Here is a 26,133-nt window from a genome sequence, read left to right as displayed (position 1 = left end):
TGCGTCCGGTGCTTCGCACCGTACTAGAGTATACATGTTAAAGTATACTACACGTTGTGGAGTATATGCAATGGATGTTTCATGAATAATGCCTACAGATTCACAATATGAAGGAAAATAATATTCTCCTCCTCTATCGGATCTGAGGCATTTAATTCTAACATCACATTGATTTTCAACTTCTGTTTTGTAAACTTTAAAATTTTCCAGAACTTTATCTTTTGAAAACATAAGATAAACATAACAGTATTTTGAAAAATCATCAATGAATGTTACAAAAAATACTTTTTGCTTCCTCTTGTAGGATTACTATGCATATCACAAACATCACTATGTACAAGTTGTAACAAAATTGAAGATCTATCAATTTTTGGAAAAGATTTTCTAGTAATTTTTGTTTGCATACAAATTCTACATTTATCAAACATATCATTTAAAGATTTAGGAATCAAATTTAAAACAATCATATCATGCATTCTTCTAGTATTAACATGGCCTAATCTATTATGCCATAAAGAAATTGAGTCAATCAAGTAAGCAGAATTATTAACTTTATTAATAAGGTTCAACTTAAACATCCCTTCAAACAGATAACCCTTCCCAACAAAAACACCTCCTTTGGTCAACACAAACTGATCTGACTGAAAGACAACCTTAAAACCAAATTTATTAAGAAGACTTCCAGACACAAGGTTCTTCCTAATTTTAGGAACAAAATAAACATCAGTTAAAGACAAAAATTTTCCAGAAGTGAATTCAAGATTCATTGTTCCTTTGCCTTTGACAACAGCAGTGGAAGAATTTCCCATAAAGAGAACACAATTTTCCACCATTTCAAAGGTCTTGAAAAGACTCCTTTCCTTGCATATGTGCCTGGTTGCACATGAATCAATCCACCACGAACCCTCTTCCTCGAGCATAAAAACCTCAGAAATCATTGCCACAAACTCTTTCGAGTCAGAATCCTGCAGTTTCTTTTTCAGAAAACGGCAGTCCCTCTTAAAATGGCCTGGCTTGCCACAATAGTAGCAACCACCCTTATTCTTCTTCTCATGGTTCTGGTCCGGCTTTTGATTCTTAAAGTTCTTCCTCTTCTTCTGATTGGGCTTTTTGAATTGAGAGGGCTTCTTTGAAGAATTCCCTTCCTTTCCTTCCTCCACCATATGCACTTTCGAGGACAGAATTCCTTGCTCTTCATTTTATTTGATTTTCAATTCTTCCTCTATCTGAAAGTGCTGGCCTAACTAATCAACAGTTATCTCCTCCTTTTTGTGTTTCAGAATCTTTCTCTGTTCTTTCCAGGAGGGAGGAAGTTTATCAATGATGGATGAGACAGCAATTTCCTCATCCATTTTCATGTTATGCTGACCAAATTGACTCAAAATATGCAGAATTTCGTTAAATTGTTCAACAATAGGTCTAGCATCAACCATTCTGTAATTCATAAATTTAGAGGCCAAGAACTTCTTACTTGTAGCATCTTCTAAAAGATACTTTGCCTCGAGTGCATCCCAGACATCTTTGGCCGTTGTTTTGCTATGGTAGATGTCGAACAGAGAATCCACCATAGCATTGCAGATGTGGCCCTTGCAGATGTAGTCATCCTGCTCCCATTTCATCCTTGTCCGAGTATCAGCAATTGTCTCGTTCTCATGCGCTACAGGTTTGGGAGTTGTAAGCACATAAGCCACCCTCAGTCCAGCAAGGAGGAAATGCATCTTCTTCTGCCATCGCTTGAACGAGGAACCATCAAACCTTTCGAGTTTAATGAAATCAACAGCAAGTTCTTTCAGAGATTGCGGTGCCATTGAAGCAAAGATAATTTCTTAAGATTGTTAGAAAAGATAAACGAAAGCAGAAAAATGAAATGCTCCTAAGGCGCGTTACAACGTCGCTTTCCTTAAGAAATCATTTGCCCCCACCAGAAAGGTATGCAAAAAGGTTACAGCAAATATTTCTCCAGGATACAATAGAGCCAAGAATCCTCTGTTTGTTTAATTGGGTTTTGCACTAACGAAAAATTAAACCCGAACACTTTCAGATTTTTCTATTATATCAAGAGACAGACAGAGATATATATATATATATATATATATATATATATATATATATATTTTTTAATTTTAAAATACAGAAGGTATCAGAAAAAGCATTGAAGATAAAAGAAATTTTGTTATTTCTTTTATTAAACACTGTACATCAGTTATTACTGTATATTTCTGATAACTGGACAACAGTTACTTCTGTATAATATTGAAATAACTGCTAATCCAACCGTCCATAACTGCTTAAGTAACTGTCATAAACTGCTGTTTTAACAGACACTTAAATCTGATCATCAGATCAAATAACTGTCTATGATTGATTAATAATCTCAACCATTAGTGCCAAGTGCGCCATCAAAGCGCCACTAGTGCCCTACAGCCCACTGCCACACGCGCGTGTGTGTGCATCCGGTGCTTCGCACCGTACTAGAGTATAAACCCAAGCATTACTTTAAATGCTTAAAGTGTGTTGGTCCTTATAAATGCCAACTTCAGTTTCCCTTTTTCCCATGTGGGACTATCTTCATTTAATGCTCTTTAACACATTCCTTTTAAATCATTCCCAAGACACAAAATAAATATATATACATATTAATTTTGAAAATACTTTAACAATGTGACTGCACGTTAATATGTATTTTTAAATTAATGAATCAATCCGTGTGCGTACATATTTATTACATATTACTCCCCCATGGAATCATTCCATAGTCGAACCAAAGTCAATACACTGTTACTTTGTTTACTACCTCTTTTCCTTGATAACCTGATTTAATTCATCTCACATTACACAAAAAAAATCTTCAATAAATACCACTGAAACACTTAGACTCGAGCTTTAGAATAAATATTCCTATTAAATTTACATCAAGGGAAATATTCCTTATTGCATTGTTCCATGACAAAGGATTTGAATTCATTCTTGAAGAAAGTGTTCCCACAATATTATATGCGATTACCCAATGCACAGATATGTTGACCATTGATTTGATCTCATTCTTATACATCAAAGTGACCTACACTTTAAATCTGAGTTCACAATCTTCTCAGAATTTAGAGTAACTGTTATAAATTGTCGTGCACGCACATCATTCTTTATTACAGTATTGAAAGAATTATGACTCACATAGTCCGTTTGGTGCATTGCACTACCATGCTCTTACACCAAAATATCAACCCGAAACCCTTCTTGCTTTTCCTAATCAAGATAGATCATTAAGGTTGACATGTTATAAACTTGACTTACATTTATGTTTGAAGAGTAAATCATTAGAATAACTTTTATCTATGTTATAGTATATATATATAGTGACCTGCTGTTAGTGTGGGTGAGTGTTCTGATTTGTGGTTTAAAAGTAGGAAGATGAAGGTTGATAAAAAGAATAGAAGAAGGTAGTGTAAGGGTGTATGAAACCAAACCGTGAGTGTAGTTTGGCGTTTTGAAAGAACAAGAGATGAAATAATATACGTGGGTGTGTGGAGGGCTTTTGTGTTTGATAAAAAAGAAATGAAAGTGTGTGTGTTGTGTGGTTCGGCCGAAAGGGAGTGGAAACAATGAGTGTTTTGTGAAGTGTGAGTGAGATATGTAGAGTACAAATAAAAAGAGTGATGTACGTGTGGTTTATGTGGGGACAACAGGTAGTTGGAGAGAGAGAATTGTACATGTATGCGTTGAAAGAAATAGGGAGAAGGATATTTCTAATAAATAAATAAGATATTTCCTAAAATAGGGATATTTCTTAAAAAGGGTGTTTTGGATAAATATCTATTTATGTATACTGTTGTGTATATATATATATATATATATATATATATATATGTTTAAAAGGGAAAGAGAATTTTTAGTAGCACTGTTTTACTGCCCAAATGTTTTAAATAATATCTAGCATTTAATTAATTAATTAATGTCGTTTTTCCGCCTAAGTTAAAAGAGACAAAACAACAATATTTTATATATATTACTATGTTTATTTGAGAAAAAATGGTATTTTATAAATATAAGATAAGGTTATAATTATAGCCGTTATGATACCGAATAAAATAATAAGTAAGTTTATTTAGTATCATTTACTAATTAGTTAATGCATAAATGGAATTATGCAGTTATGGTGGATTATCTTTCGAGTGAGAACTGTAAGTATCTTTATACTTACTGAGGGTGATGCTAGTGAGCTTTTCCTTAATATTATGCTTACTGTTTTATTTATTTGTTTGTGCATGTAATTTTGCATATTTTCTATTTTAATTAAATTGCTTAAATAAAGAGGTTTGATGTGGTCTTTTGTTTACCAAAATATATCAATAATAATAATTACTACTAGCAATAGGACGAATCCTTATAGGATAGGGTTATGTTGAGGGTGTCGAACCTCAATGACTGCAGGGGTATTATTAAGTTTTTCAAAATTAAATATAACTTAATTCAAAAGATATTTGATTTTTTTTTTTTTTTTTTTTGTTTTCTAAAAATAAATACATAAAAGTAAAAGACATAAAAATAAATAGAGTTGTGATGAGATAAATAATAGGGGATTGATTTCACCACTCACCGCATAACAATGGTCAATCATAAATTAACAAGGAAAATTCATACTATGCATGATATAGGGCTTGTCTCTCTCGAGTAGTCAAGAAATTACCTCTAAAGAATAAGTATAATCTATCTTCGGTTGGCACGGACCGTCCACCTAACCACTAAGATGCGCTACGACCCATCTTCCCTGGGTATGGATTAGCTACGTCTTTAATAGGATACACACAATTAATGGAATAGTATAACCCATCTTCGGTTGGTACGAACTGTCTACTTAAATTACATTAAACTAGGATGTAGTACAATTCGTCTTTCCTAGGCATGGCCTATCTAATCCTCTTGATTATATGTCAATTAAAACCGTTGTATAACAATCATTCACATAATCACAGAAAATATGAAGGATTGAGTTCAATCAATATAAAAGACTTTATAAGACAAGATAAGAAATTCATAATGATTGAATATAAACATTAAGATCAATTCTCACAGTTATACAACCATCATGCATATAGAAAATTCTAAACTAAAATACAATTAAACCATTGTTACTTGGAAAGGGCTACATCAACACCCTATTAGGAATTTAGCCGCTCATCATGGTGCTGAGATGGCCTCCTGCCATGTTCTTCTCCTCTTGAACTTGTCAGGCCTCCAAGAAGAATTTTCTGTCTAAATCTAATTAAGTATAAGCCCAAGCACCAGCACAGCTTCTCTTGAAGCTTAGGAGTCTATTTATAGAGACTTGGAGAGGCCTAGAAGCTCTTGAAATTCTAGAAAAATAGTCTCTTGAGTCTTCTTGTCCAAGTAGGAGATTGAAACTTCAATCCAAGTAGGAAAAGGATTCCAAATTCGTCCAGAATTGTGGTCTTTTATTGCAGGGTTATTTTAGCATAGTAAACGTCCGAATTTAGGAAAATATATTTCTGACATATTTGTTGAATTTTTATTAGCTTTCCAATGCCACCAATTTCATTGCAATCCGATATCTGAAGTAAAAGTTATGATCAAAACACTAAGATATGTGCAGAATCCAAATTTGAATCCAATCCGATTTTGACTCTTAGTAGAGAAATTCCGATTTAATCCTTCACTTGATTTGATTAAACTTAACCACATCATATAGGTATTCTATTATGATTGGTTAAGCTTAAACATATCTTCTAGGTCTTCTCAAAGTGTGCTTTAAGCCCAAAATTAATAGAATTAATTGCATCTTTATTTAAAACCTGAAAATAATAAAACAACACAAAATCAAACAAATAACAATCCTAAGGAATTAACATATATAAGTTAAGGGGTTTGAATATGTAACATTCGACGCTTATCATACCCCCAAACTTACATATTGCTAGTCCCTTAGCAATACAAAACATGAAATAAAATTGAAAAACAACAAGATAAATCTTTTTTTCGTGGGATGTACGATTGCATTTAGCGTATGCAACAAGCCTTTTAAACCCCTAGGACTCCCTAGTGGACGAGTGAAGTATCGTGAAGGTTTGCCAGTAATGATACCCACAAATATTATTCCTACCATGTTATCCTCAAGAATGCAGCATCATAAAAATAATGGTTCTAATTCATTGGAAAGCTTAAGAAAATAAACACCATCTTTACAATTTCAGGGAATTAAAAATTAAGTTACTAACATGGCATTATGAGATATCACTAGATTCAGTTAGTGTAAAGTGAACTTAACACATAGTCATGGGGTTTCAAAAACTAGTCTCAATCATGAATGGTTCAACACTCAAAATTCCCTAGACTCCCCATTAGATAAAACAACCAAGACATATATATTTATTATTATTATTTTTATATATATGCAGGCTGTGCAATGCTTAGCTCCCTTAAGCTTTCTAACTGACCCATGTAACGAGTGTTAGATTAATGACTCCCAAACCAAATGGTTTTAGGGCATTAGGTGTAAACCAAATTGATATGGTCTTTTGTTTACCAAAATATATCAATAATAATAATTACCACTCGCAATAGGACGAATCCTTATAAGATAGGGCTATGTTGAGGGTGTCGAACCTCAAGGACTGCAAGGGTATTATTATCAAGTTTTTCAAAATTAAATATAACTTAATTAAAAAGATATTTGATTTTTTTTTTTTGTTTTCTAAAAATAAATACATAAAAGTAAAAGACATAAAAATAAATAGAGTTTTGATGAGATAAAGAATATAAGATTGATTTTACCACTCACCGCATAACAATGGTCAATCATAAATTAACAAGAAAAATTCATACTATGCATGATATAGGGCTCGTCTCACTCGAGTAGTCAAGAAATTACTTTTAAAGAATAAGTATAATCCATCTTCGGTTGGCACGGACCGTCCACACTACAAAAATCGCTACAATGGGACGCGTGTCTACAGTACCGGTTACTGTAGACACGCGTCCAATTAGACACGTGTCTTCTGAAAAACGTGTCTAATTGTACCATCTTCACAATTGGACGCGTGTATTTAATACGCGTGTCCAATTAGACACGTGTATTAAATACACGTGTCAAACTGTTATTTTTTTTCAAATATAATTTTTTTTCATTAAATAGAATTTCAACAATTGGACACGCGTATTTAATACGCGTGTCCAATTGGACGCGTGTATTTAATACACGTGTCCAATTGGACACGTGTATTAAATACACGTGTCAAACTGTTATTTTTTTTCAAATATAATTTTTTTTTAATTAAATAGAATTTCAACAATTGGGGATGTGTATTTAAATACACGTCCCGGATTGGGCAATTGGGGACGTGTATTTAAATACACGTCCCGGATTAGCCACGTGTAATTAATACGCGTGACCAATTGCAAATATCAAATATATATTAATAAAAACAAATTTTATTAAGGTTTTGATTAAAAAAAATATATATGTATATGTACCAGAGAATTGGTGTAGGTAGGCGCGCCCACCTGATGATCATTCTTAATTTAAGTTTCAAAAAGAAATTTTTTTTTTTTATTTTTTATTTTTTATATACTCTCGCTCGCTCTCTCTCTCTGCGTGCTCTCACTGATCTTTTTCTCTCTCTCACTATATCGCTCTCTCTCACTCTCTCTGTATCGCTCTCTCTCACTCTCTGTGTATCGCTCTCTCTCTCTCTCTGTACCACCGGCCAGCTTCCCGACCACCGCGTGGTCGGCCTTCCCTCCGGCCTTCCCGACGTCTCTTGCTCGCTCTCTCTCTCTCTCTCTCTCTCTCTCTCTCTCTCTCTCTCCTCTCTTTCTCTGTCTCTCGCTCTCTCTCTCACTCTCTCTCTCTCTCTTTCCGTCAACACTGGACCACCGGCGAGCTTCCCGACCACCGCGTGGTCGGCCTTCCCTCCGGCCTTCCCAACGTCTCTTGCTCGCTCTCTCTCTCTCTCTCTCTGTCTCTCGCTCTCTCTCACTCTCTCTCTCTCTCTCTCTCTCCGTCAATACTGGACCACCGGCCAGTTCTAAGTGGACGACGAGTTGGTTCTGCATGTGTTTCGTATAGGTATATCGTATACGTATTAGGAAGGAAAAAAAAAAGAAAAAAAAAAAGAAGAAAAGAATAGATCTGTTCTTTTCTTCTTTTTTTAAAGCAATATTTTTGATTTTGGCAACGTGTATTCTTAACACATATCAAGAAAAATATATAATTTTTCATTTTTTTTATTAAAATATATATATATATATATATACACACACATTTAGCCACGTGTATGTATACACGTGGCTAACAATTTGGAATTTTTTTTTAAAAAAAAAAATCGGTTTGACACGTGTATTGAGATACACGTGTCAAAATGTGCAGTTAATGACTTCCACATCTGACATGCATCTCACGCTTGTCAAAATTCACGTGTCAAACTGTTTGACACGTGTACGACACTATACACGTGTCAAACTGCACGTGGCAATTTGAAGTGATTTTTGTAGTGCCACCTAACCACTAAGATGCGGTACGACCCGTCTTCCCTAGGCATGGATTAGCTACGTCTTTAATAGGATACACACAATCAATGGAATAGTATAACCCATCTTCGGTTGATACGAACTGTCTACCTAAATTACATTAAATTAGGGTGTAGTACAATCCGTCTTTCCTAGGCATGGCCTATCTAATCCTCTTGATTATATGTCAATTAAAATCGTTGTATAACAATCATTCACATAATCACAGAAAATATGAAGGATTGAGTTCAATCAATGTAAAAGACTTTCTAAGACAAGATAAGAAATTCATAATTATTGAATATAAACATTAAGATCAATTCTCACAGTTATACAACCATCATGCATATAGAAAATTCCAAACTAAAATACAATTAAACCATTGTTACATGGAAATGGCTACATTAACACCATATTAGGAATTTAGCCTCTCATCATGGTGCTGAGATGGCCTCCTGTCATGTTCTTCTCCTCTTCAACTTGTCAGGCATCCAAGAAGAATTTTCTGTCTAAATCTAATTAAGTATAAGCCCAAGCACCAGCACACCTTCTCTTGAAGCTTAGGGGGTCTATTTATAGAGATTAAGAGAGGCCTAGAAGCTCTTGAAATTCTAGGAAAATCATCTCTTGAGTCTTCTTGTCCAAGTAGGAGATTGAAACTTCAATCCAAGTAGGAAAATGATTCCAAATTCGTCTAGAATTGCGGTCTTTTATTGCAGGACGATTTTGGCATAGTAAACGTCCGAATTTGGGAAAATCTATTTCTGACATATTTGTTTCATTTTTTATTAACTTTCCAACGCCACCAATGTCATTGCAGAATCCAAATTTGAATCCAATCCGATTTTGACTTTTAGTGGAGAAATTACGATTTAATCATTCATTTGATTTGATTAAACTTAACCACATTATATATGTATTCTATTATGATTGGTTAAGCTTGAACATATCTTCTAGGTTTTATCAAAGTGTGCTTCAAGCCCAAAATTAATGGAATTAATTGTATCTTTATTTAAAACCTGAAAATAATAAAACAACACAAAATTAAACAAATAACAATGTTAATGAATTAACATATATAAGTTAAGGGGCTTGAATGTGTAACATTCGAAGCTTATCAAGGTTAAACCTGGTTTTGGCCTACCAGTGGAACCTAGTTTTGGTGTTTAGCAACCATTAAACGAATAAGCTTTAAGTGAGTGGAACCTAGTTTTGGCTTCCGGTGGAACCTAGTTTTGGCTTTCTCCAATACGTTAACTGGACCTAGTTTTGGTCAGATCTAGTTTTGATCATATAACGAGAAGAGTGCAAAAGAAGAATAATTAATACATTACATATTACTGCTTTATCCTTATGTTTATATTCTTTTCAAGCCTGTAGAACATGAATTGCATATACATATAATCATGAAGCTAAATACATTGTGTTACATTTCATAAATAAATCAACATTCATCATATTATTGGAAACAATTGACTCACTTAGGTATTTCTTTTGTATTATTTTTTCCCCCATATTAAATATTAATATAGGTTATGAGGATGAGGAGTTTCAGGATTTTCTAGAGGGTTAGACGGATCCTGATAATAGGCTTTGAGACTATGTTGTCTCCATTTTTGTTGACTACTATGAAGTAGTCTATTGTGATATTATTCGGATATATATTATATTTATATTTCAGTCATATTGTAATGATAATTCTTTTGTTATCTTGGTTGTATTATATTCATGCCATGTGTGGTACAAGTACTATCATATGTGTAATGACACAATTACACTTGCTTTTATTATATGAGGTATTTTCATTAGAAGCTCTAATGTGTTGGCTTTGTTCTAATCTAGTAGATATTTATATATATTCCTCTGCTAATTTATACTCGGTAGACATTATTGATGATGTCATAATGGCACGTGCAAAAATTAAAATTTTTCATTTACACCTTTTTGAAAAAGGCGGGTCGTTTGACCCGTTACAGCTAGTATTTGTTTTCCCACCTCAACCCGCGAACAAAATTCCCCGCTAGGTTATTAACAACGATACATTAGCGTCGACTACAAAGTTGACCCTAATATTAGCTTTTTTTGGAGAATTAGCGTTGACTAGCTATTGAGTCGACCCTAATAATATCAGAAGTCAATGCTGATAGTCAATTATTAGTGTTGACTGTCAAAGTCGACGCTGATAGGCGGCTATTAGTGTCAACTTTTGAGTTCACGCTAATAATGTCGCCCCTAATGAATAGATTTCTTGTAGTAATTGTGTTTGGTTGCATTCTCACTGGATCTCTTATTCTTTCTTCCATCAGGATCAAGAATAAGAAGAATCTTTGAGAACATGATCTACAGACCATTGGAGGAAGGGGGATTCCTAATATCCAACTACCATTCAAAGAGCGGAAGACTTGCAGATCGATCTGTCAAAAATATCTTCTCATGCCTGCGTTTCTGTCACCGCCCACGTGCAAGTGGACTTCATTTATGGGCATTTCTCACCGACAAAGCAAGATCGTTAATCTATATATATGATAAAGGAACTGGTGTTTTAAACCAAGCAAACAAAGGTCGATGGAAATGTTTCCCGCTTCTAATACATACGATTGCATTCAAATTCACCTTAATGAACCAAAAATAAGATAGAGATAGGTCGACTTTGTCCGCCAAAAACGGAAGCAAATGCTTTTTGATGGTCACTTCCCGCAATATTAATCCGGAAGCTGTATCTAACAAGAGCACTGTCAATGGCTTAACCATTTTTTTGTTTTAGCTAAGATATATAGCTAATCAAATCACCAAAAAATCCCCTCCATTTTTGATCATGTAAACAAAATTCATTTTGCATTTTTCCTTCATTTGTGCACATGTGGCGTGCCATGGTGTAGCAATCCAAAGTGAGCCGGTGGAGATCATTGGAACCGTAAAGTATTTGACACGTAGATGACATTCCTGCATTTGCATACTAGTTAACAATTCCTTCTTTCACCCTATCCGAGACCCTAGAATAGAAGATTGAGCTATTTGAACTATTAGCTTACAATCCCGAGAGATTCTCAAACTCCTTTGGAGCTTGTTTGATCACATTAATTGAATTTAAACTCGCTTCAGAGAAAATGAGCAAGTCATAAGCAAAACACAGATGCTTAGATCGTCTGTGATGGAATTTGAACTCTGAATTCATCACTTCAATTCATATGATCTTTCATGACTTTAGAGAAAAGCTCCGATCCATGAACAAATAAGGAGAAAAGAAGATTTCTTTGCCTCAACTCCTTCCTCCCTTCCAAATACCTTACCAATTAAGGATCCATTAAGAGCAATGAAAAACCTCAGTGAAGTAACACACTCCATAATCCAGCTAATGAACCTACGTACTAGGAAAGCCAAAACAGAGCAAGGAATGCATGAGGAAGTCCCAGTTGGCCAAGTCATATGCAAGATCGATCTTAAGAGTGCATCTTGGATGGCCCTCCTTCTTGTGATAATTTCTGATTATCTCTTGTCGAAGCAAAATATTTTATGTAATTATTCTCAAAGGAATGAAGGCTTATTGATTCACACTAACCAAATCTTCCAAAAAAAGCAGCAACCGATTAGATATATAAGATCTTAGTAAGACATTTGTAAATAACATTAAAGCAAGCACTAGCTAGGTATGAAATCTGCCATACCAGCAGTTTGACACCAATTAAAGAGAGGACCGTAGCATTTACTTCTTGAGAAGTTTGCCTGGAACCAAGAAAAAAAATATTTACGGAAAACTTTACTTATAATTTCTGATCTTTCGTCATTTTTACAATTAAATACTCAAATTTTAAAATGTGTAAATTCAGGGTATTCATCACCGGTTGTTATCCGGATAACCGATTTTTATATATTGTTGATTTTACCAATACTTTAATTGTCATAGAAACTTTTGTGGAAATTTTTTTATGTAAAATAAGAAGTTTCTTCTTAAATGGTTTGGATAGAAAAGTGATAAAATTTTAGCTATGTAGAAAAACATAAAAAGGATTTGTGATCATAGAAACTGGAATAAAAAACTTTTGTGCTTATTTTGCAGATATCTATTGCTCAGTTCAACCATATAAAAACTCTGTATCATCCCAAGTCATTGATCACTATCATACCGCATGTTAACCATTCATATATCACGTAACCTAATTCAAAGTTACTGTATCAGTTTTTATGTCTTATAGGACTTCCTTGTCTGGTATTTTATAGCATCAGCCTATGAGCGTTAGATATTTGAACTGGGGTTGGAAAAAACGTGGGATATTACTTCAAAGTCACTCTCTCAATTTCTGTCTCATAGGATAAGTTCGATGTGTAGTATTTAATTTATGAATAATGCAGTACTGGTCCCTCTTTTTTTTTTCTCAAGGAAATATCTATTCATCCCAATGAATAGATAGCTAGTCCCTAACATTACATTAACCTCCATCCATATGGTTTATATGTCTTATAGGATAAGTTCATTAAATCGTATTTATAAGCATATTTGGGTTGTGTCAAACGTGGGATAATTTTGCTTTCAAAGAAGCTGTATCAAAATCAATGTCTCATAGAGTAATAGGATAAGTTCAATGTGTGGAATTTAATTTAAGAATAATGCAGTGGTGGTCCCTCATGTTTTTTTCTCAAGGAAATGTCTACTCATCCGAATGAATAGATAGTCTCTAACATTACACTCTATAACCTCGGTCCATTTAGTTTATATTTCTTATGGGATAAGTTCATTGTGTGGTATTTATAAGCATATTTGTGTTGTGTCAAACGTGGGATAATATTGCTTTCAAAGAAGCTGTATCAGTTTCTCTGTCTCATAGAGTCATAGGATAAGCTCATTGTGTGGTATTTAATTTAAGAATAATGCAATAGTAGCTTTAATTGCACATGGCTAAAAGTGCCCATTTTTTAAAAAAAATTAAAATTGCATTTAGCCACTTGGGATGCATGGCATGTGGCTAATCATTACGTGGCTAAAAAACCACATATATAAAAAGGCCACATCTCTAAATGTCATTTAGCAACAACCAAATTCACCACGCAAAACCCACGTAGCTAACTGCACGTGGTTAGCAGTTAGCCACGTGGCAAACTGCAAGTGGCTAAAAAACAAGTTTTTGCTGTGATAGGTTTTAAATTTTTTGGGTTTTAATTATGTATTTGGATTTGAATTATGTAATAGGTATGCATTTGAATTTTGTAATATGTAAGCTAGTAGACTATTGTTGTGAAGAATTAGAATTTGGATTTGGATTTGGATTTTTACAGGTTAAAATAAATGAATTTTGTTTTAAGGATTTTTGAGTGCCAATGAGGTTAATATATTAATAAATAAAAAAACATTTTTCTAGACGGTTTGGGCCATATGGACGGTTTGGGCCCAAACCGTCCACAACCAATTCCGGATGGTTAAGTTGTTCCAAACCGTCTGGAATTGCGGACGATTTGGCCCAAACCGTCGAGAACCCGGATTAGCGACACATATTTCTGGAAGGTTTGAAATCGTTTAGAAAAAACCGTCTGAATGTTTTTTCAAATGGTTTTTTGCAATTTCTGGACGATTTGAAACCGTTTAGAATTCTATATTTTTTTTTGTAGTGGTACATATCTAGCTAGAGGAGAGGTTTGAATCCTCTGTCTCTCTCTCTATATATATATATATATAGAGAGAGAGAGAGAGAGAGAGAGAGATAAAGAGAGAGGACTACTCAATTACTTAGTAGTCTTACCCGATTCATTTAATTAAGTTTATAGTTAACTTCGGCATTACACAAAAATGTCTCCTTTTGAGGATCTATATTGAGTAGATCATTTGTAAGAATAAAAACGGAGAAAGAAAAATTAAAAGGGTTCAGGGCTTTTCTTGTTGCATTGAAAACTTGAAGCTCACCAACGCGGTGAAATAGTTATTAATCAAAGTAAGATTGGAGAGCTAACTTTTTTATTAGAATTAAAAGGACTTGACCGTATTAGGTACATTATCAACTCAATGTCTAAACAAGTTAATGCAAATGAAGTTCCGGCACCTTTTTTTTTTTTTTTTTTGAAATTAAAAAAAAATCGTTATTTTTAAAAAAGAAAAACTAAATTTTTTTTTTCGTTTCTTTTAAAAAATAAACTTTTTATTTTTTTAAAAAAAAATAAAAAATTGTGTTTTTTTTTTTTTTTTTTTTTGATTTTATAGGGGTACGTATTGTTGTTTAATTTATTGAAAAAATTGTAAGGTCATTTTTCTCTTTTTGAGGGCCTTGAGGGTACATTGACAATGTTTTGGTAGTTTGGGAGGATATTGTCCCAAATTAAAGTTTAGAAGAGACATTGTCAAGTAGGTGATAGTTCCAAGGGGTATGTGAACTTTTCCCCTAAAAATATGAAATATCATTTATTTATTTTTGTTTTATTTTATAATTTTTAGTTTTATAATTTTAAGAAATATCATAATTTTATTAATGATATTTTTGTCATTAGGAGACATTGACAATTTTTGATAGTTTAGGAGAGATGTTGACACAAATAGTAATTTGAAGACATTGACAATTTTTGATAGTTTAGGAGAGATGTCGACACAAATAGTAATTTGAAGAATATTGACAATGAGGTGATAATTTGAATAAAGTATGTGGACATTTCTCTTGTTTTAATGAACAAACTTAGCAGAAATGTTAGTTACTGCTTTAAAGGTGCTATTAATGTGGGATTCAATTTTTTTGTAAAGTCTTAATTAATATCTTGGGATACAATTTTTTGTAATGATTTTTTTTTTAATTTTTATTTATCATAATTTCGGCCTTACTTAAAAAGTATTGGCCATCGTTACCATAACATAGGATAAGTTCATTGTGTGGTATTTAATTTAAGAATAATGCAGTAGTACTGGTCCCTCCTATTTTTTTCTCAAGGAAATGTCTATTCATCCCAATGAATAGATGGTCCCTAATTAACATTACATTAACCTCAGTCCATATGGTTTATATGTCTTGTAGGATAATTTCATTGTGTCTTATTTATTAGCGTATTTGGGTTGTGTCAAACGTGGGATAATATTGCTTTCAAAGAAGCTATATCAGTACGTTTCTATGTCTAATAGAGTCATAGGATAAGTTCATTGTGTGATATTTAATTTAAGAATAATGCAGTACTAGTCCCTCCTGTTTTTTTCCTCAAGGAAATGTCTATTCATCCGAATGAATAGATGGTCCCTAATTAACATTACACTAACCTGAGTCATATGTCTTATAGGATAAGTTCGTTGTGTGGTATTTATAAATTTGAGTTGTGTCAAACGTGGGATATATAGTATTGCTTTGAAATAAGTTGTATCAGTTTCTATGTCTCTTAGAGTCATAGGATAAGTTCATTGTATGGTATTTAATTTAAAAATAATGCAGTAGTGGTCCCTCCTGTTTTTTTTCAGTTGTGCCAAACGTGGGATAATATTGCTTTGAAATAAGTTGTATCAGTTTCTATGTCTCTTAGAGATAAGTTCATTGTATGGTATTTAATTTAAAAATAATGCAGTAGTGGTCCCTCCTGTTTTTTTTCTCAAGGAAATGTCTATTCATTCGAATGAATAGATGGTCCTAATATTGCACTAACCTCGGTCCATATAGTTTATATGTCTGCTAGTGCATCAGCCAGCTGTCCTCGTTTTTTTCACTAGCACAGGCACCAATCGCACACTTTCTCCCGTTACATGCCTCATCCCCAAACATGCCCTTATAAATTCTAGACGTTTGCATAGGGATGAGGCATGCACGCATTAAGAATCAATTATCACCAGTGTGCCTTCTGCAAAAGCTAGAAAAGAATCATGAGTAACATAGCAACGAAATGGAGGGCTCTGAGCGGCGAGGATGACTGGGAAGGCTTGCTAGATCCTCTCGACCTTGATCTCCGCCGGTATATCATTCACTACGGTGAAAGGGTTCAAGCTATTTATGACGCCTTCATTGGCGACGAGAAGTCTAAGAATTGTGGACTTTCTCGCTATGCCAAGAGACACTTGTTCTCCAAGGTGGGCTTAGAAAAAGGTAATCCATATAACTATAAAGTGACAAAATATTTCTATGCTACAGCAGATATCTCAAGCAGCAGCGGCTTCATCAAGAAGTCCATATATGTTGATCCACCGGCTGGAGATTCAAATTGGATTGGGTACGTTGCGGTGACGACAGATACTGAAACCACCGTGTTAGGCAGGAGGGACATTTTGATTTCTTGGAGGGGAACTCAGGGGAAAGAGTGGTGTAATAATGTGGCGTTCGATTTGGCCTCAGCTTCTGCAATACTTGGAAAGGAGCATGATCCTAAGGTACACCGTGGTTGGTACTCCATGTACACTATGGCTCACGCGGGTTCCGCGTACAATTCCACTAGTTGTAGAGAGCAGGTTAGATTTCATATATTAATTGCGGATTACTTTGAATATACGTACTCTATGTATTTAATCTATATGCATTTTTCTAATTTATAGTATGAAATAAAATACAAATAATATTGATTTACTTTAACCATTTTTCCTTAATTGATAATATTGGTTGATTAACGTATGTCATTTCTTCAAGGTGCTAAACGAGGTAAGAAAACTTTTGGACGATTACAAGGATGAGGAAGTGAGCATTACTGTAACCGGCCACAGCTTGGGCGCTGCAATGGCAACTCTGAATGCCGTCGACATTGTTTACAATGGATATAACCTCAAGCCCGACGGTATTTCTGAGACGAGCACAGATGAGCCAATCAAGGACTGTCTCGTCACAGTCTTTGTGTTTGGTGTGCCCCGAGTCGGGGATGAAGGATTTCGCAAAGTATTCACTGATCTCAAAAACCTTCATGTCTTACGCGTCAATAATAAGAACGATGTTGTCCCCTCCCTGCCTCCGTTTCTCCCATACGTAGATGTGGGAAAGGAGTTCATAATTGATACAAGCAAATCGCCCTACTTAAAACATCTTGCTATTGATCTCTACGCCCATAACATGGAAGTTTATTTGCATGGAATTGCAGGAACACATGGGGTAGATGGGGAATTTAAATTGGAAGTGAATCGTGAAATTGCACTTGTAAACAAGGAGTCGGATGCTCTAAAAGATGACCTTCCTGTTCCTGTACTTGATAATTGGTGGACTACGAAGAACAAGTCTATGGTCCAAAACGACGACGGCTCTTGGGTTTTGATGGATCATGAGAGTGATGATAACGATACAATCATCACTCTTTAGAAAATTGCGCGAGGTAGCCTTTGCGCACGTCCGTGGTAAATAAAGCCACCGGTTTGGCTAGCCATGCATGTCACTGTATTTTAATCTTAATGTACTAAACAAAGAGAGATTAGACTAGTGATGATAATCTAATCTCTTCACAAATAAAGGTGTGAGCTCTACATGCGCACATATATAATAAATAAATTAAGCCACCAGTACGTTTGGCTGGCCATGTCACGTATTTTAATCTTAATGTACTAATTAAAAAATTAGAGAGATAATCTTATCTCTCCATAATAAAGTTGTGAGCTTTGTCTCTTTTTTGGGTTTGTTAGCTCCTTAGAGTAGTACTGTAAGTTCCTTGGGAATTCTGAGTCTTTACTGCAGCCTCTGTTTCCGATCAGCTTGATTAATTTGCTAGCTCTTGCATGTTTGCGTCAATCCCGTTAGCTGTAAATTTCATGCATATGTGTTTTCTGTGCCTTCTGCTTTTAAATAGCATTCTTCAACAAGTAATTAATATACATTAATATGAATCTTTAGCTTGTTGTTGAGCATGCAGTAACAAGTGGATTGATTTCTTAAATTATTGTCGAGTCTCTTGATAGATCAAATGTTTGAGTGAAGGACAACTTAAGTGTTCGAAATTTATTTGTTCGTAAATATATACAATATAATTGTGGGATTCGATGCGCTTATCATGAAGTTTCTCCTTATTATTATAAACAAAAAAAAAAAAAAACATGAATATACGTAGATGCAATTCATGAGTAAAGTGATCATCTTTCTGTCTCCACGCAAATGGAGATTTTAGCCAAGAAAACCGGAGAGAAAATTCAAATAAGAGGTCAGAAGATTCAAATAAGTGAAATCTATTTTATAAGAGTTGGACCTAATACAGTATGACCATTAATTCCGATCTATTTAGCGCATTTTTTCCTTTTTGATCTTTTTTTGTTAAAAGGCATTCACATCCTCAGCTAAAAATTCACATTTTTTCTGTTTTAGCCTTTTACGTACTCATTTTTTTCAAAACACCTACGTCCTACTCTTTATTTTAAAGATCCACTTTTACTCCCGAGTTAAATATCATTTTTATTACTTTTTAGTCTTTCCTTATTCTCTCGATCTCCATCAATCGTGCATAATTTTGAAATTTTGTTTTCCTCTTGCTTTTACTTTTCACATGCCAATTAAGGAATATATATCAATCTTATATGTGGGTTGTAGAAAATTTCCTACAGATCAATTTGTAAGAAATTTATGTCCTTTACAAAATTCGGCTTTTCCTAATTATCATATTTTTTTTTTTTTTTAAGAAATCGTCTTTTTCTATCAGCCATATATATGCTTTCACAATTTCCACTTCAATTGCAAATTTACATAAAGCAACAAATGGGTGAAAGAGCGTGAACAACAACAGGAGTTGCATACAAAGATTTGGCACAAATACCTTTGCTTGTGGCCATCGTCTCTTACTCTCAGCTCAGTAAAAGAAAGAAAGAAAGAAGAAGAAGAAAAAAAAAAAAAAGAGTAGGTGCGAGAGATTGTCGAAGGCAAAGGCGGAGAGGCAGGAGGTGATAGATAGGTGGTGGTCAAGCAGACAAACTCGTAGCAGTGATGCGCCTTCTACTTTAAGGTAGTTGGAGGAAATTGGAGCGCATTTTAGGTATTGATTTTGATAATTTTTTGGAAAGAAATTGTTCAAAAAATAAGATGTGCGTGTTTTTATTTTTATTTTTTTAAAAAAAAAAACAAAAATAATAATAAGATTTGTGTTCTTGGCATTAACCGGTTGATTTTTCTATCTGGGAGCTCTAAAGTCTCCGAAAGGGCGAGATTATTATTATTATTATTATTAACAAAAACGTTGTGTTCCTAGTTAGGCGTCTAATATTGGTTGGTTTTTTTACGTGGTAATCATAGTCTCTTTTTTTTTTTTTTGGCAAAATCGTGTTTTTGAGCCTTAACGATCGATTTTTTCAAGGAAGTTTTAGAACTCCCGAAAGAGAGATAATGCACCTTGTTTTTTTTTTTTTTTTACAAATATATATATAATTTTTTTCATTTTATGTATGCCATCACCAACAATAAATTGGGGGCCTTCTTCTACAAGGAGCCTTACACGACCACCTAAGTCACTTAGTGGAAGAGCCGACCTGGTTTAAGCTTTCTTATGTTAAAAGAAGGTTGATAAGTCCTTGGGCTATTATTGATGATGTGTTGCTAATTGGTTAATTGTCTTTGTTAGAAAACATAAAATCATACGTCTAGAATTTTTGACGATTGTTTCACATTTGTTTCACGCCTCCATGTTCAATTTCTTCTTAGCTCATCGTGGTGTTTGGTACTAGAGAAAATCACAAATTTTCCACAGTCTAAATACCTCACATGCTTGAAAAACATAAGATTTTTTCATTTTTTTTTTTTTCATGCATTGTTTCACGCCCTACGACGTACATGAAACATTAGCCTAGCTCTGACACACGGTTTATAAGTTATTTTTCATTACAGTCATAATTTGATTGTTACTTGAGGAGTAACACTCAAAGGTTACTAATCAAGTAACACCTTAATTACTGGTGTGATCTGGAGGAGTATGCGTACTACTATAGGCGACCCTTCAACTTCTGTGACGACCCCTTTTTTTTTTTTTTTTTTTTTTGAAAACGTACAAACGGATCTTCACAGTGGCACGACTATTTGCCGCTCAGCCAACATAGGTACACGTTCCATAACATGTACCTGATATTCAGAGTTACATCTAACACAGCGGAATATAAATATTCATGTGCAACGGAACACATATCAATAGCGGAAATACATCTAATATATAACTGTTAACGACGACAAGAGCCATTTACATGTCTAACTGATTAAAGCTTATAAAACATATTACACTAATTACATACTAAATACAGGCTCAACAAATACATATGTCACGTATGACACGAGCCATAAATAAAATACTCAAATGCAGACTACCCATGAGTCTGTGACATATGACTGTCGCGATGTGCTCCAATCATAATATCCCATACGCTAGGTGGACGAGTCATTATCTATATCCGTAGAACCTGCAACCAAAGCATCAATGTCTGCACGGTTGCAGGGGTTTGCCGCATCCGTACAGGTGGAATTATGAGCCCACCGCCTTAGCATACATGAATATACTAAGACCTCAGAGGTATACTATTCACTGAGTTTTCGCAAAGAACCAACCTATCTTTTCTAGTCATGCGTATACTATAACAGCCACCAATTTTATAAGCTTTTGTTTGAAAACCCCCATAGCTGATATAGTAGACACTGACTAATAGAAAACATTTAAACCATACTACGCAGATGAGTTTATACGTAGAAGTTCCATTGTTGGATATAACTACATACATCCTCACCTACTATATTACCTTTGATCTAGTAAGACTTAGAAAATAATGGCATTTAAAACATGCAACCATCCGATATAAATATACATAAGTTCTTTTCCATTGAGACTCTTATGCATACTAATACGTCTAGCAAAACTACCATATATATCAAAAACATGAAAACAATTCAATTATCATGAAACAAATGCTGTGCATGCGTGTCGTACGTTTGCCTAAGGGAATTGAACCCCGGTCTTATTCTTATCGTATGCCTAAGGGAATTGAACCCCGGTCTTGTTCGTATCGTATGCCTAAGGGAATTGAACCCCGGTCTTGTTTGTGTCATGCTCAATGCTCGTGCTCAAATACTATACATTTAATTTCATAATCATGACTTTAACACATGCTTTCTTTACAAAACATAATCAATTCAACATGTTATTTCTTTAACAATTTGCATAATTTAAATCTTTATACTCACTCTAAACTCACCAATCATATTCATAGTTCAAAACATCATCAATATTTCAATATACTCCAAAGTACTCAAATCATCCAAAACAATTCATAATCAACATACAGTTGGTTCACATTTGTAAAACAATATATATTTTGCAATTCATCATTTATGAAAATAATACTTCTCAGTGAGTAGAATACTCATCTTGGCTGCGCGGATATTAAGCACTAGGTCTCCTAGACACCACCCTGCAATGCATTACTGTAAAAACAATACATTGCACATTATTGACAACTTCTAATATTAGACTCACATATAGCTCTTAAATTGCTCAAGAGCTAACCCATGGAAAACCCATAATATTTTAAGGGTTCCAAACATCTACCCATAAATCCTATACCCTAACTATAACTCAAACAATACTAACCCCAAGTATTTACTAATGGTTAAATATTAAAATTACAATTTAATTATCTACTCCTAATATTACTTTCTAATCCGTAATTAATTTTACAAACCCGTAAATTACTTTCACTAATACTTTTATAATAATATTAGCCCTAAAATTATAATCACTAATCTCTAAATAATTCCTCACTAATATTTTCTTAATATCATCAACCTTCAAATTATACTCATTAAACTTTTACATAAAACACTACCATATTTAAAATAATATTAACCCATAAGAAAATCTTAGGGTTAACCTCACAAATACTATTTAAACTAAATACCCATAATTATTTATCTTTACTAATATTAGAACCTAACTCATAAATACTTAATTTTTACAAAACTCATAACTAATTTGGGATTAATCATCACAGTAACCACAATTAATCCACAAATTAATAATCTAGATTTTAAACACTAAAACCCTAAATTAATTTAACCCATCAAATTAGAGTTTCCAAACTTAAACCATAATTTATAAATCACTACCCCAAACACAATATTATTATCCCATAGCATTTATTAAAGGTTAATCACATTAAAATAATATTTTAACAAAATACTTAAAACTAATGTCTATGAAAAACTTACCAAAAATTTGTCAAGCAAAGACCAAATGTTCGGGAAGCTCCTACCAACTCCAAACCACAGAAAATCTAGAGAAAACGCCAAGGTAAACTCATTTTTACAAGATTTATCAAAAACCTCCAAAAATGCGAGTTTAGCGATTTACCTCAAAACGTTCAGTCAAAACGTAGATCGAGCTTTGAGGATCACGTTACCGAAGTCGGATCTAAAATCGAATGGCTAGATTTTCGTAGATCAGCATTTTTTTTTTATACGAAGAACCAAGGAGAAATTGAGAGAAAGCCACCGTTTTTCCGTAATAGCTTAGAGAAAAGAGGCTCTGCCTCCTTTTAATGCGTGGCGTGCGCTTACATAAAAGACAAGACCTGCTCCTTGTTTAACACCCATACTAATATTGATTGTCTTTTATTCATTACTTTATTGTTTTTTTTTCTTTGTTTGATTTCTTTCCACGCACTAACGACTCATCTCCCTTTTTCTTTTACTATTTTATGTTCTACATCTTTCCCATTTGCCCCATTTTTATTATTATTTTAATGCCCATTTGGCCACTATTTTTCTAAATGGACGTTCAGCCTTTTGATAGCCATTAAGTTTGCTTTTATTTTATTTTTTTCTTTCTTTAATGGCCATAGGCCTTCTTTTGCCAAATGGCCATTTGGCCTTTACAATTTTAAATGGCCACATGACCATATTGTGTGAAGGGCAAATGCCCTTCACCTTTTTCTTTGAATGTGGGGAGCAGGTCTGCGCCCCACCTTCCTTTTATTTATATATATATATATATATATATATATATATATATATATAATTATTTTTATTTCCTTTTTATTTTCTATTTTCAATTTCTTTCTTTTCTTTTCTTATTTTCTATTTCTATTATTTCATTTCTCTTTTATTATTCATTCTATCTCATCTACTATTTTATTATTTGTATTTCTTTTCTAACTATTTTATCTATTTTCTATTATTTTCTATTCATTTGGACTTTAAAAATATTCTCTTGAATTTTTAATACACCTAATTAGATTTAATCAATTATTTAGACAAATTTCATATTTTAATTGCTACAAAAAGTCTTGGACATTACAACTTCTATCTCCCACTTGCACACAAATTGGGCATGACCTAATCATGCATCTCTCAATCCAGTTACTTTCATGTTCATATTGAAAAATAGATTGTACAACAACTGAGCATACCTGCAGAAAGGTTGGGAAGTACTATATCAAATCTTGTAAGGACCAACATACACTACAAAAAAAAAAAACGGCTTTTTGAGATATTTTTGTTGTCTATTTAGAACCGTTTTAATTAAAACGGCTCGAATTAGAAGCGCTTTCTTAAAACAGCTCAAATTAGTTTGAGCCATTTTAACAAAAGCGGCTCTAATTAGAGCCGCTTTTGTTAAAACGACTCTAATTTGAGCTGCTTTTCTAAAAGGGCTCAAATTAGAGCCGCTTTAACAAAAACGGTTCGAAGTAGAGCCGTTTTAATAAAAACGGCTCTAATTGGAGCTGTTTAAACAAAACAAAAAAAAAAGGTCTCATTATATACTATCAAGACAAGGCGAGTTTTGAGATCGTACCACGATCGATTATACATGATCGTACAACGATTTATATTGATTGTACCACGATCGATCACATAGATCGTACCATGACCTATTACATTGATCGTACCACGATCAATCACGCTTAGATCGTACCACGGCCTATCACATTGATCGTACTACGATCGATCACATGATCGCACCACGATCAATCATATAGATCGTACCACGACCTATCACATTGATCGTACCACGATCGATCGAACATCCAATCAATCTTAGTGCATTAGTTTGATCGATCGTGATAAAGTTCGATCAATCAAACTCGACACTGTGAAATTTTTAAGGTTAAATACCTTTAAGGTCCCTGAGTTTTGACAACTTTATTTTTTAATCCCTGAGTTTCAATTCGCATCATAGATGATACATCAATTTTGGGAAATGACCAAATTAGTACCTCGGTTAACTTCTCCGTCCAAAAATTAACGGTCTACCATGTGTCAACCTTAGAAGTTGACACGTGGCACTATATAAAAAAATAAAAAATAAAAAATAAAAAATCTTTAAAAATTAATTAAAAAATTTAAAAAAAAATTGAAAAAACTAAAAAAAAAGAAAAGGGGGTGGCTCACCATGGGGGTGGCCGGCCACCCCCATTTTGGCCAGGGAGGTGGCTGGCCGGTCTGGGGTGGCCGAACCACCCCATGGGGGTGGTTCGGCCCCCCCCCGGGCAGAAAAAAAAAAAAAAAAAAAAAAAAAAAAAAAAAAAAAAATTGGGTTTAGGGTTTTGCCCTTGGGGGTGGTTCGACCACCCCAAGGGCAAAACAGGAAATTTTTTTTTAGGGTTTATTTTTCCCGTTTTGCCCTTGGGGTGGCCGAACCACCCCCAAGGGCAAAACCCTAAACCCAATTTTTTTTTTTTTTTTTTCTGTCCAGGGGGTGGTTCGGCCACCCCAGACCGGCCGGCCACCTCCCTGGCCAAAATGGGGGTGGCCGGCCACCCCCATGGTGGCCAAGAGCCACCCCCTTTTTTTTTTTTTAGTTTTTTCAATTTTTTTTAAAATTTTTTAATTAATTTTTAAAGATTTTTTATTTTTTATTTTTTTATTTTTTTATATAGTGCCACGTGTCAACTTCTGATGTTCACACGTGGCGGACCGTTAATTTTTGGACGGAGAAGTTAACCGGGGTATTAATTTGGTCATTTTCCAAAATTGATGTATCATCTGTGATGCGAATTGAAACTCAGGGACTAAAAAATAAAGTTGTCAAAACTCAGGGACCTTAAAGGTATTTAACCCAAATTTTTATCTAATGTGTGATTGATTCTAAGTAATAGTCTGATTGATCATGATAGGATTGATAGGAGATCTGATCGATCTAAGTGTATTACTCTGATCGATCGAACATCCAATCAATCATAGTGCATTAGTCTAATCGTTCGTAATAGAGTTCGACCAATCAAATTTAACACAGTAAATGTTCGATCTAATGAGTGTTCAAATTCAGCTTGTTTACTTAGTATATGTGAATTAACTAGATAATATGTTAGTTTATGAACTAACCAGTTAATATATATGTTAACCAATACACACACACACACACACACACACACACACACACACACATATATATATTAAGTAACATATATTAATAAATTGAGTAAAAAATGTATTAAAAATTAAAAACGATTGGAGCCGTTTTCTACAATTGGAGTCGTTTTTGAAGAAAACGGCTCCGATTGTTTTTAAATTTTAATAAATTTATTAATAAAATTGGAGTCGTTTTTGGACAAAAAAAGCTCCAATTGTTTTTAATTTCAAAAACAGCTCCAATTGTTTTAAAATTTTAAAAAAATTATTAATAAAATTGGAGCCGTTTTTGGAGAAAACGGCTCCAATTGTTTTTAATTTTTAATAAATTTATTAATACAACTGGAGTCGTTTTTTAAGAAAACGGCTCCAATTGTTTTTAAATTTTAAT

The 26,133-nt window shown here is 33.8% G+C and overlaps 2 protein-coding genes and 1 long non-coding RNA gene across 4 annotated transcripts; 1 reads left to right on the top strand and 2 right to left on the bottom strand.

The window, feature by feature from the left end:
- Window positions 1-1,244: 1,244 nt before the first annotated feature.
- Window positions 1,245-1,808, bottom strand: LOC133868960 (uncharacterized). Its single transcript, XM_062305951.1, has one exon. The coding sequence runs from the start codon at window positions 1,806-1,808 to the stop codon at window positions 1,245-1,247; it is 564 nt and encodes a 187-aa protein (XP_062161935.1).
- Window positions 1,809-16,139: 14,331 nt separating this feature from the next.
- LOC133869755 (phospholipase A1-IIgamma-like) lies at window positions 16,140-18,056 on the top strand. The gene is made up of 2 exons (XM_062306831.1): window positions 16,140-16,912; window positions 17,088-18,056. The coding sequence occupies exons 1-2, from the start codon at window positions 16,334-16,336 to the stop codon at window positions 17,742-17,744; spliced, it is 1,236 nt and encodes a 411-aa protein (XP_062162815.1). The 5' UTR covers window positions 16,140-16,333; the 3' UTR covers window positions 17,745-18,056.
- Window positions 18,057-20,538: 2,482 nt separating this feature from the next.
- On the bottom strand, window positions 20,539-22,964 carry LOC133867749 (uncharacterized). 2 transcript variants are annotated; one of them, XR_009900159.1, is made up of 3 exons: window positions 22,744-22,964; window positions 22,602-22,666; window positions 20,539-21,818 (listed from the first exon to the last, which is right to left on the bottom strand). It is a non-coding gene; the product is annotated as an uncharacterized LOC133867749 (long non-coding RNA). The 2 variants fall into 2 exon arrangements; XR_009900160.1 differs by having other exon boundaries at window positions 20,539-20,824; window positions 22,744-22,960.
- Between the last annotated feature and the right edge of the window lie 3,169 nt (window positions 22,965-26,133).

This window comes from Alnus glutinosa, chromosome 5, assembly GCF_958979055.1.
Source record: "Alnus glutinosa chromosome 5, dhAlnGlut1.1, whole genome shotgun sequence".
Classification (NCBI taxonomy): Eukaryota; Viridiplantae; Streptophyta; class Magnoliopsida; order Fagales; family Betulaceae; genus Alnus; species Alnus glutinosa.
Note: the sequence above shows the minus strand (reverse complement) of the source record. Positions and strands in the feature narration are given on the sequence as shown.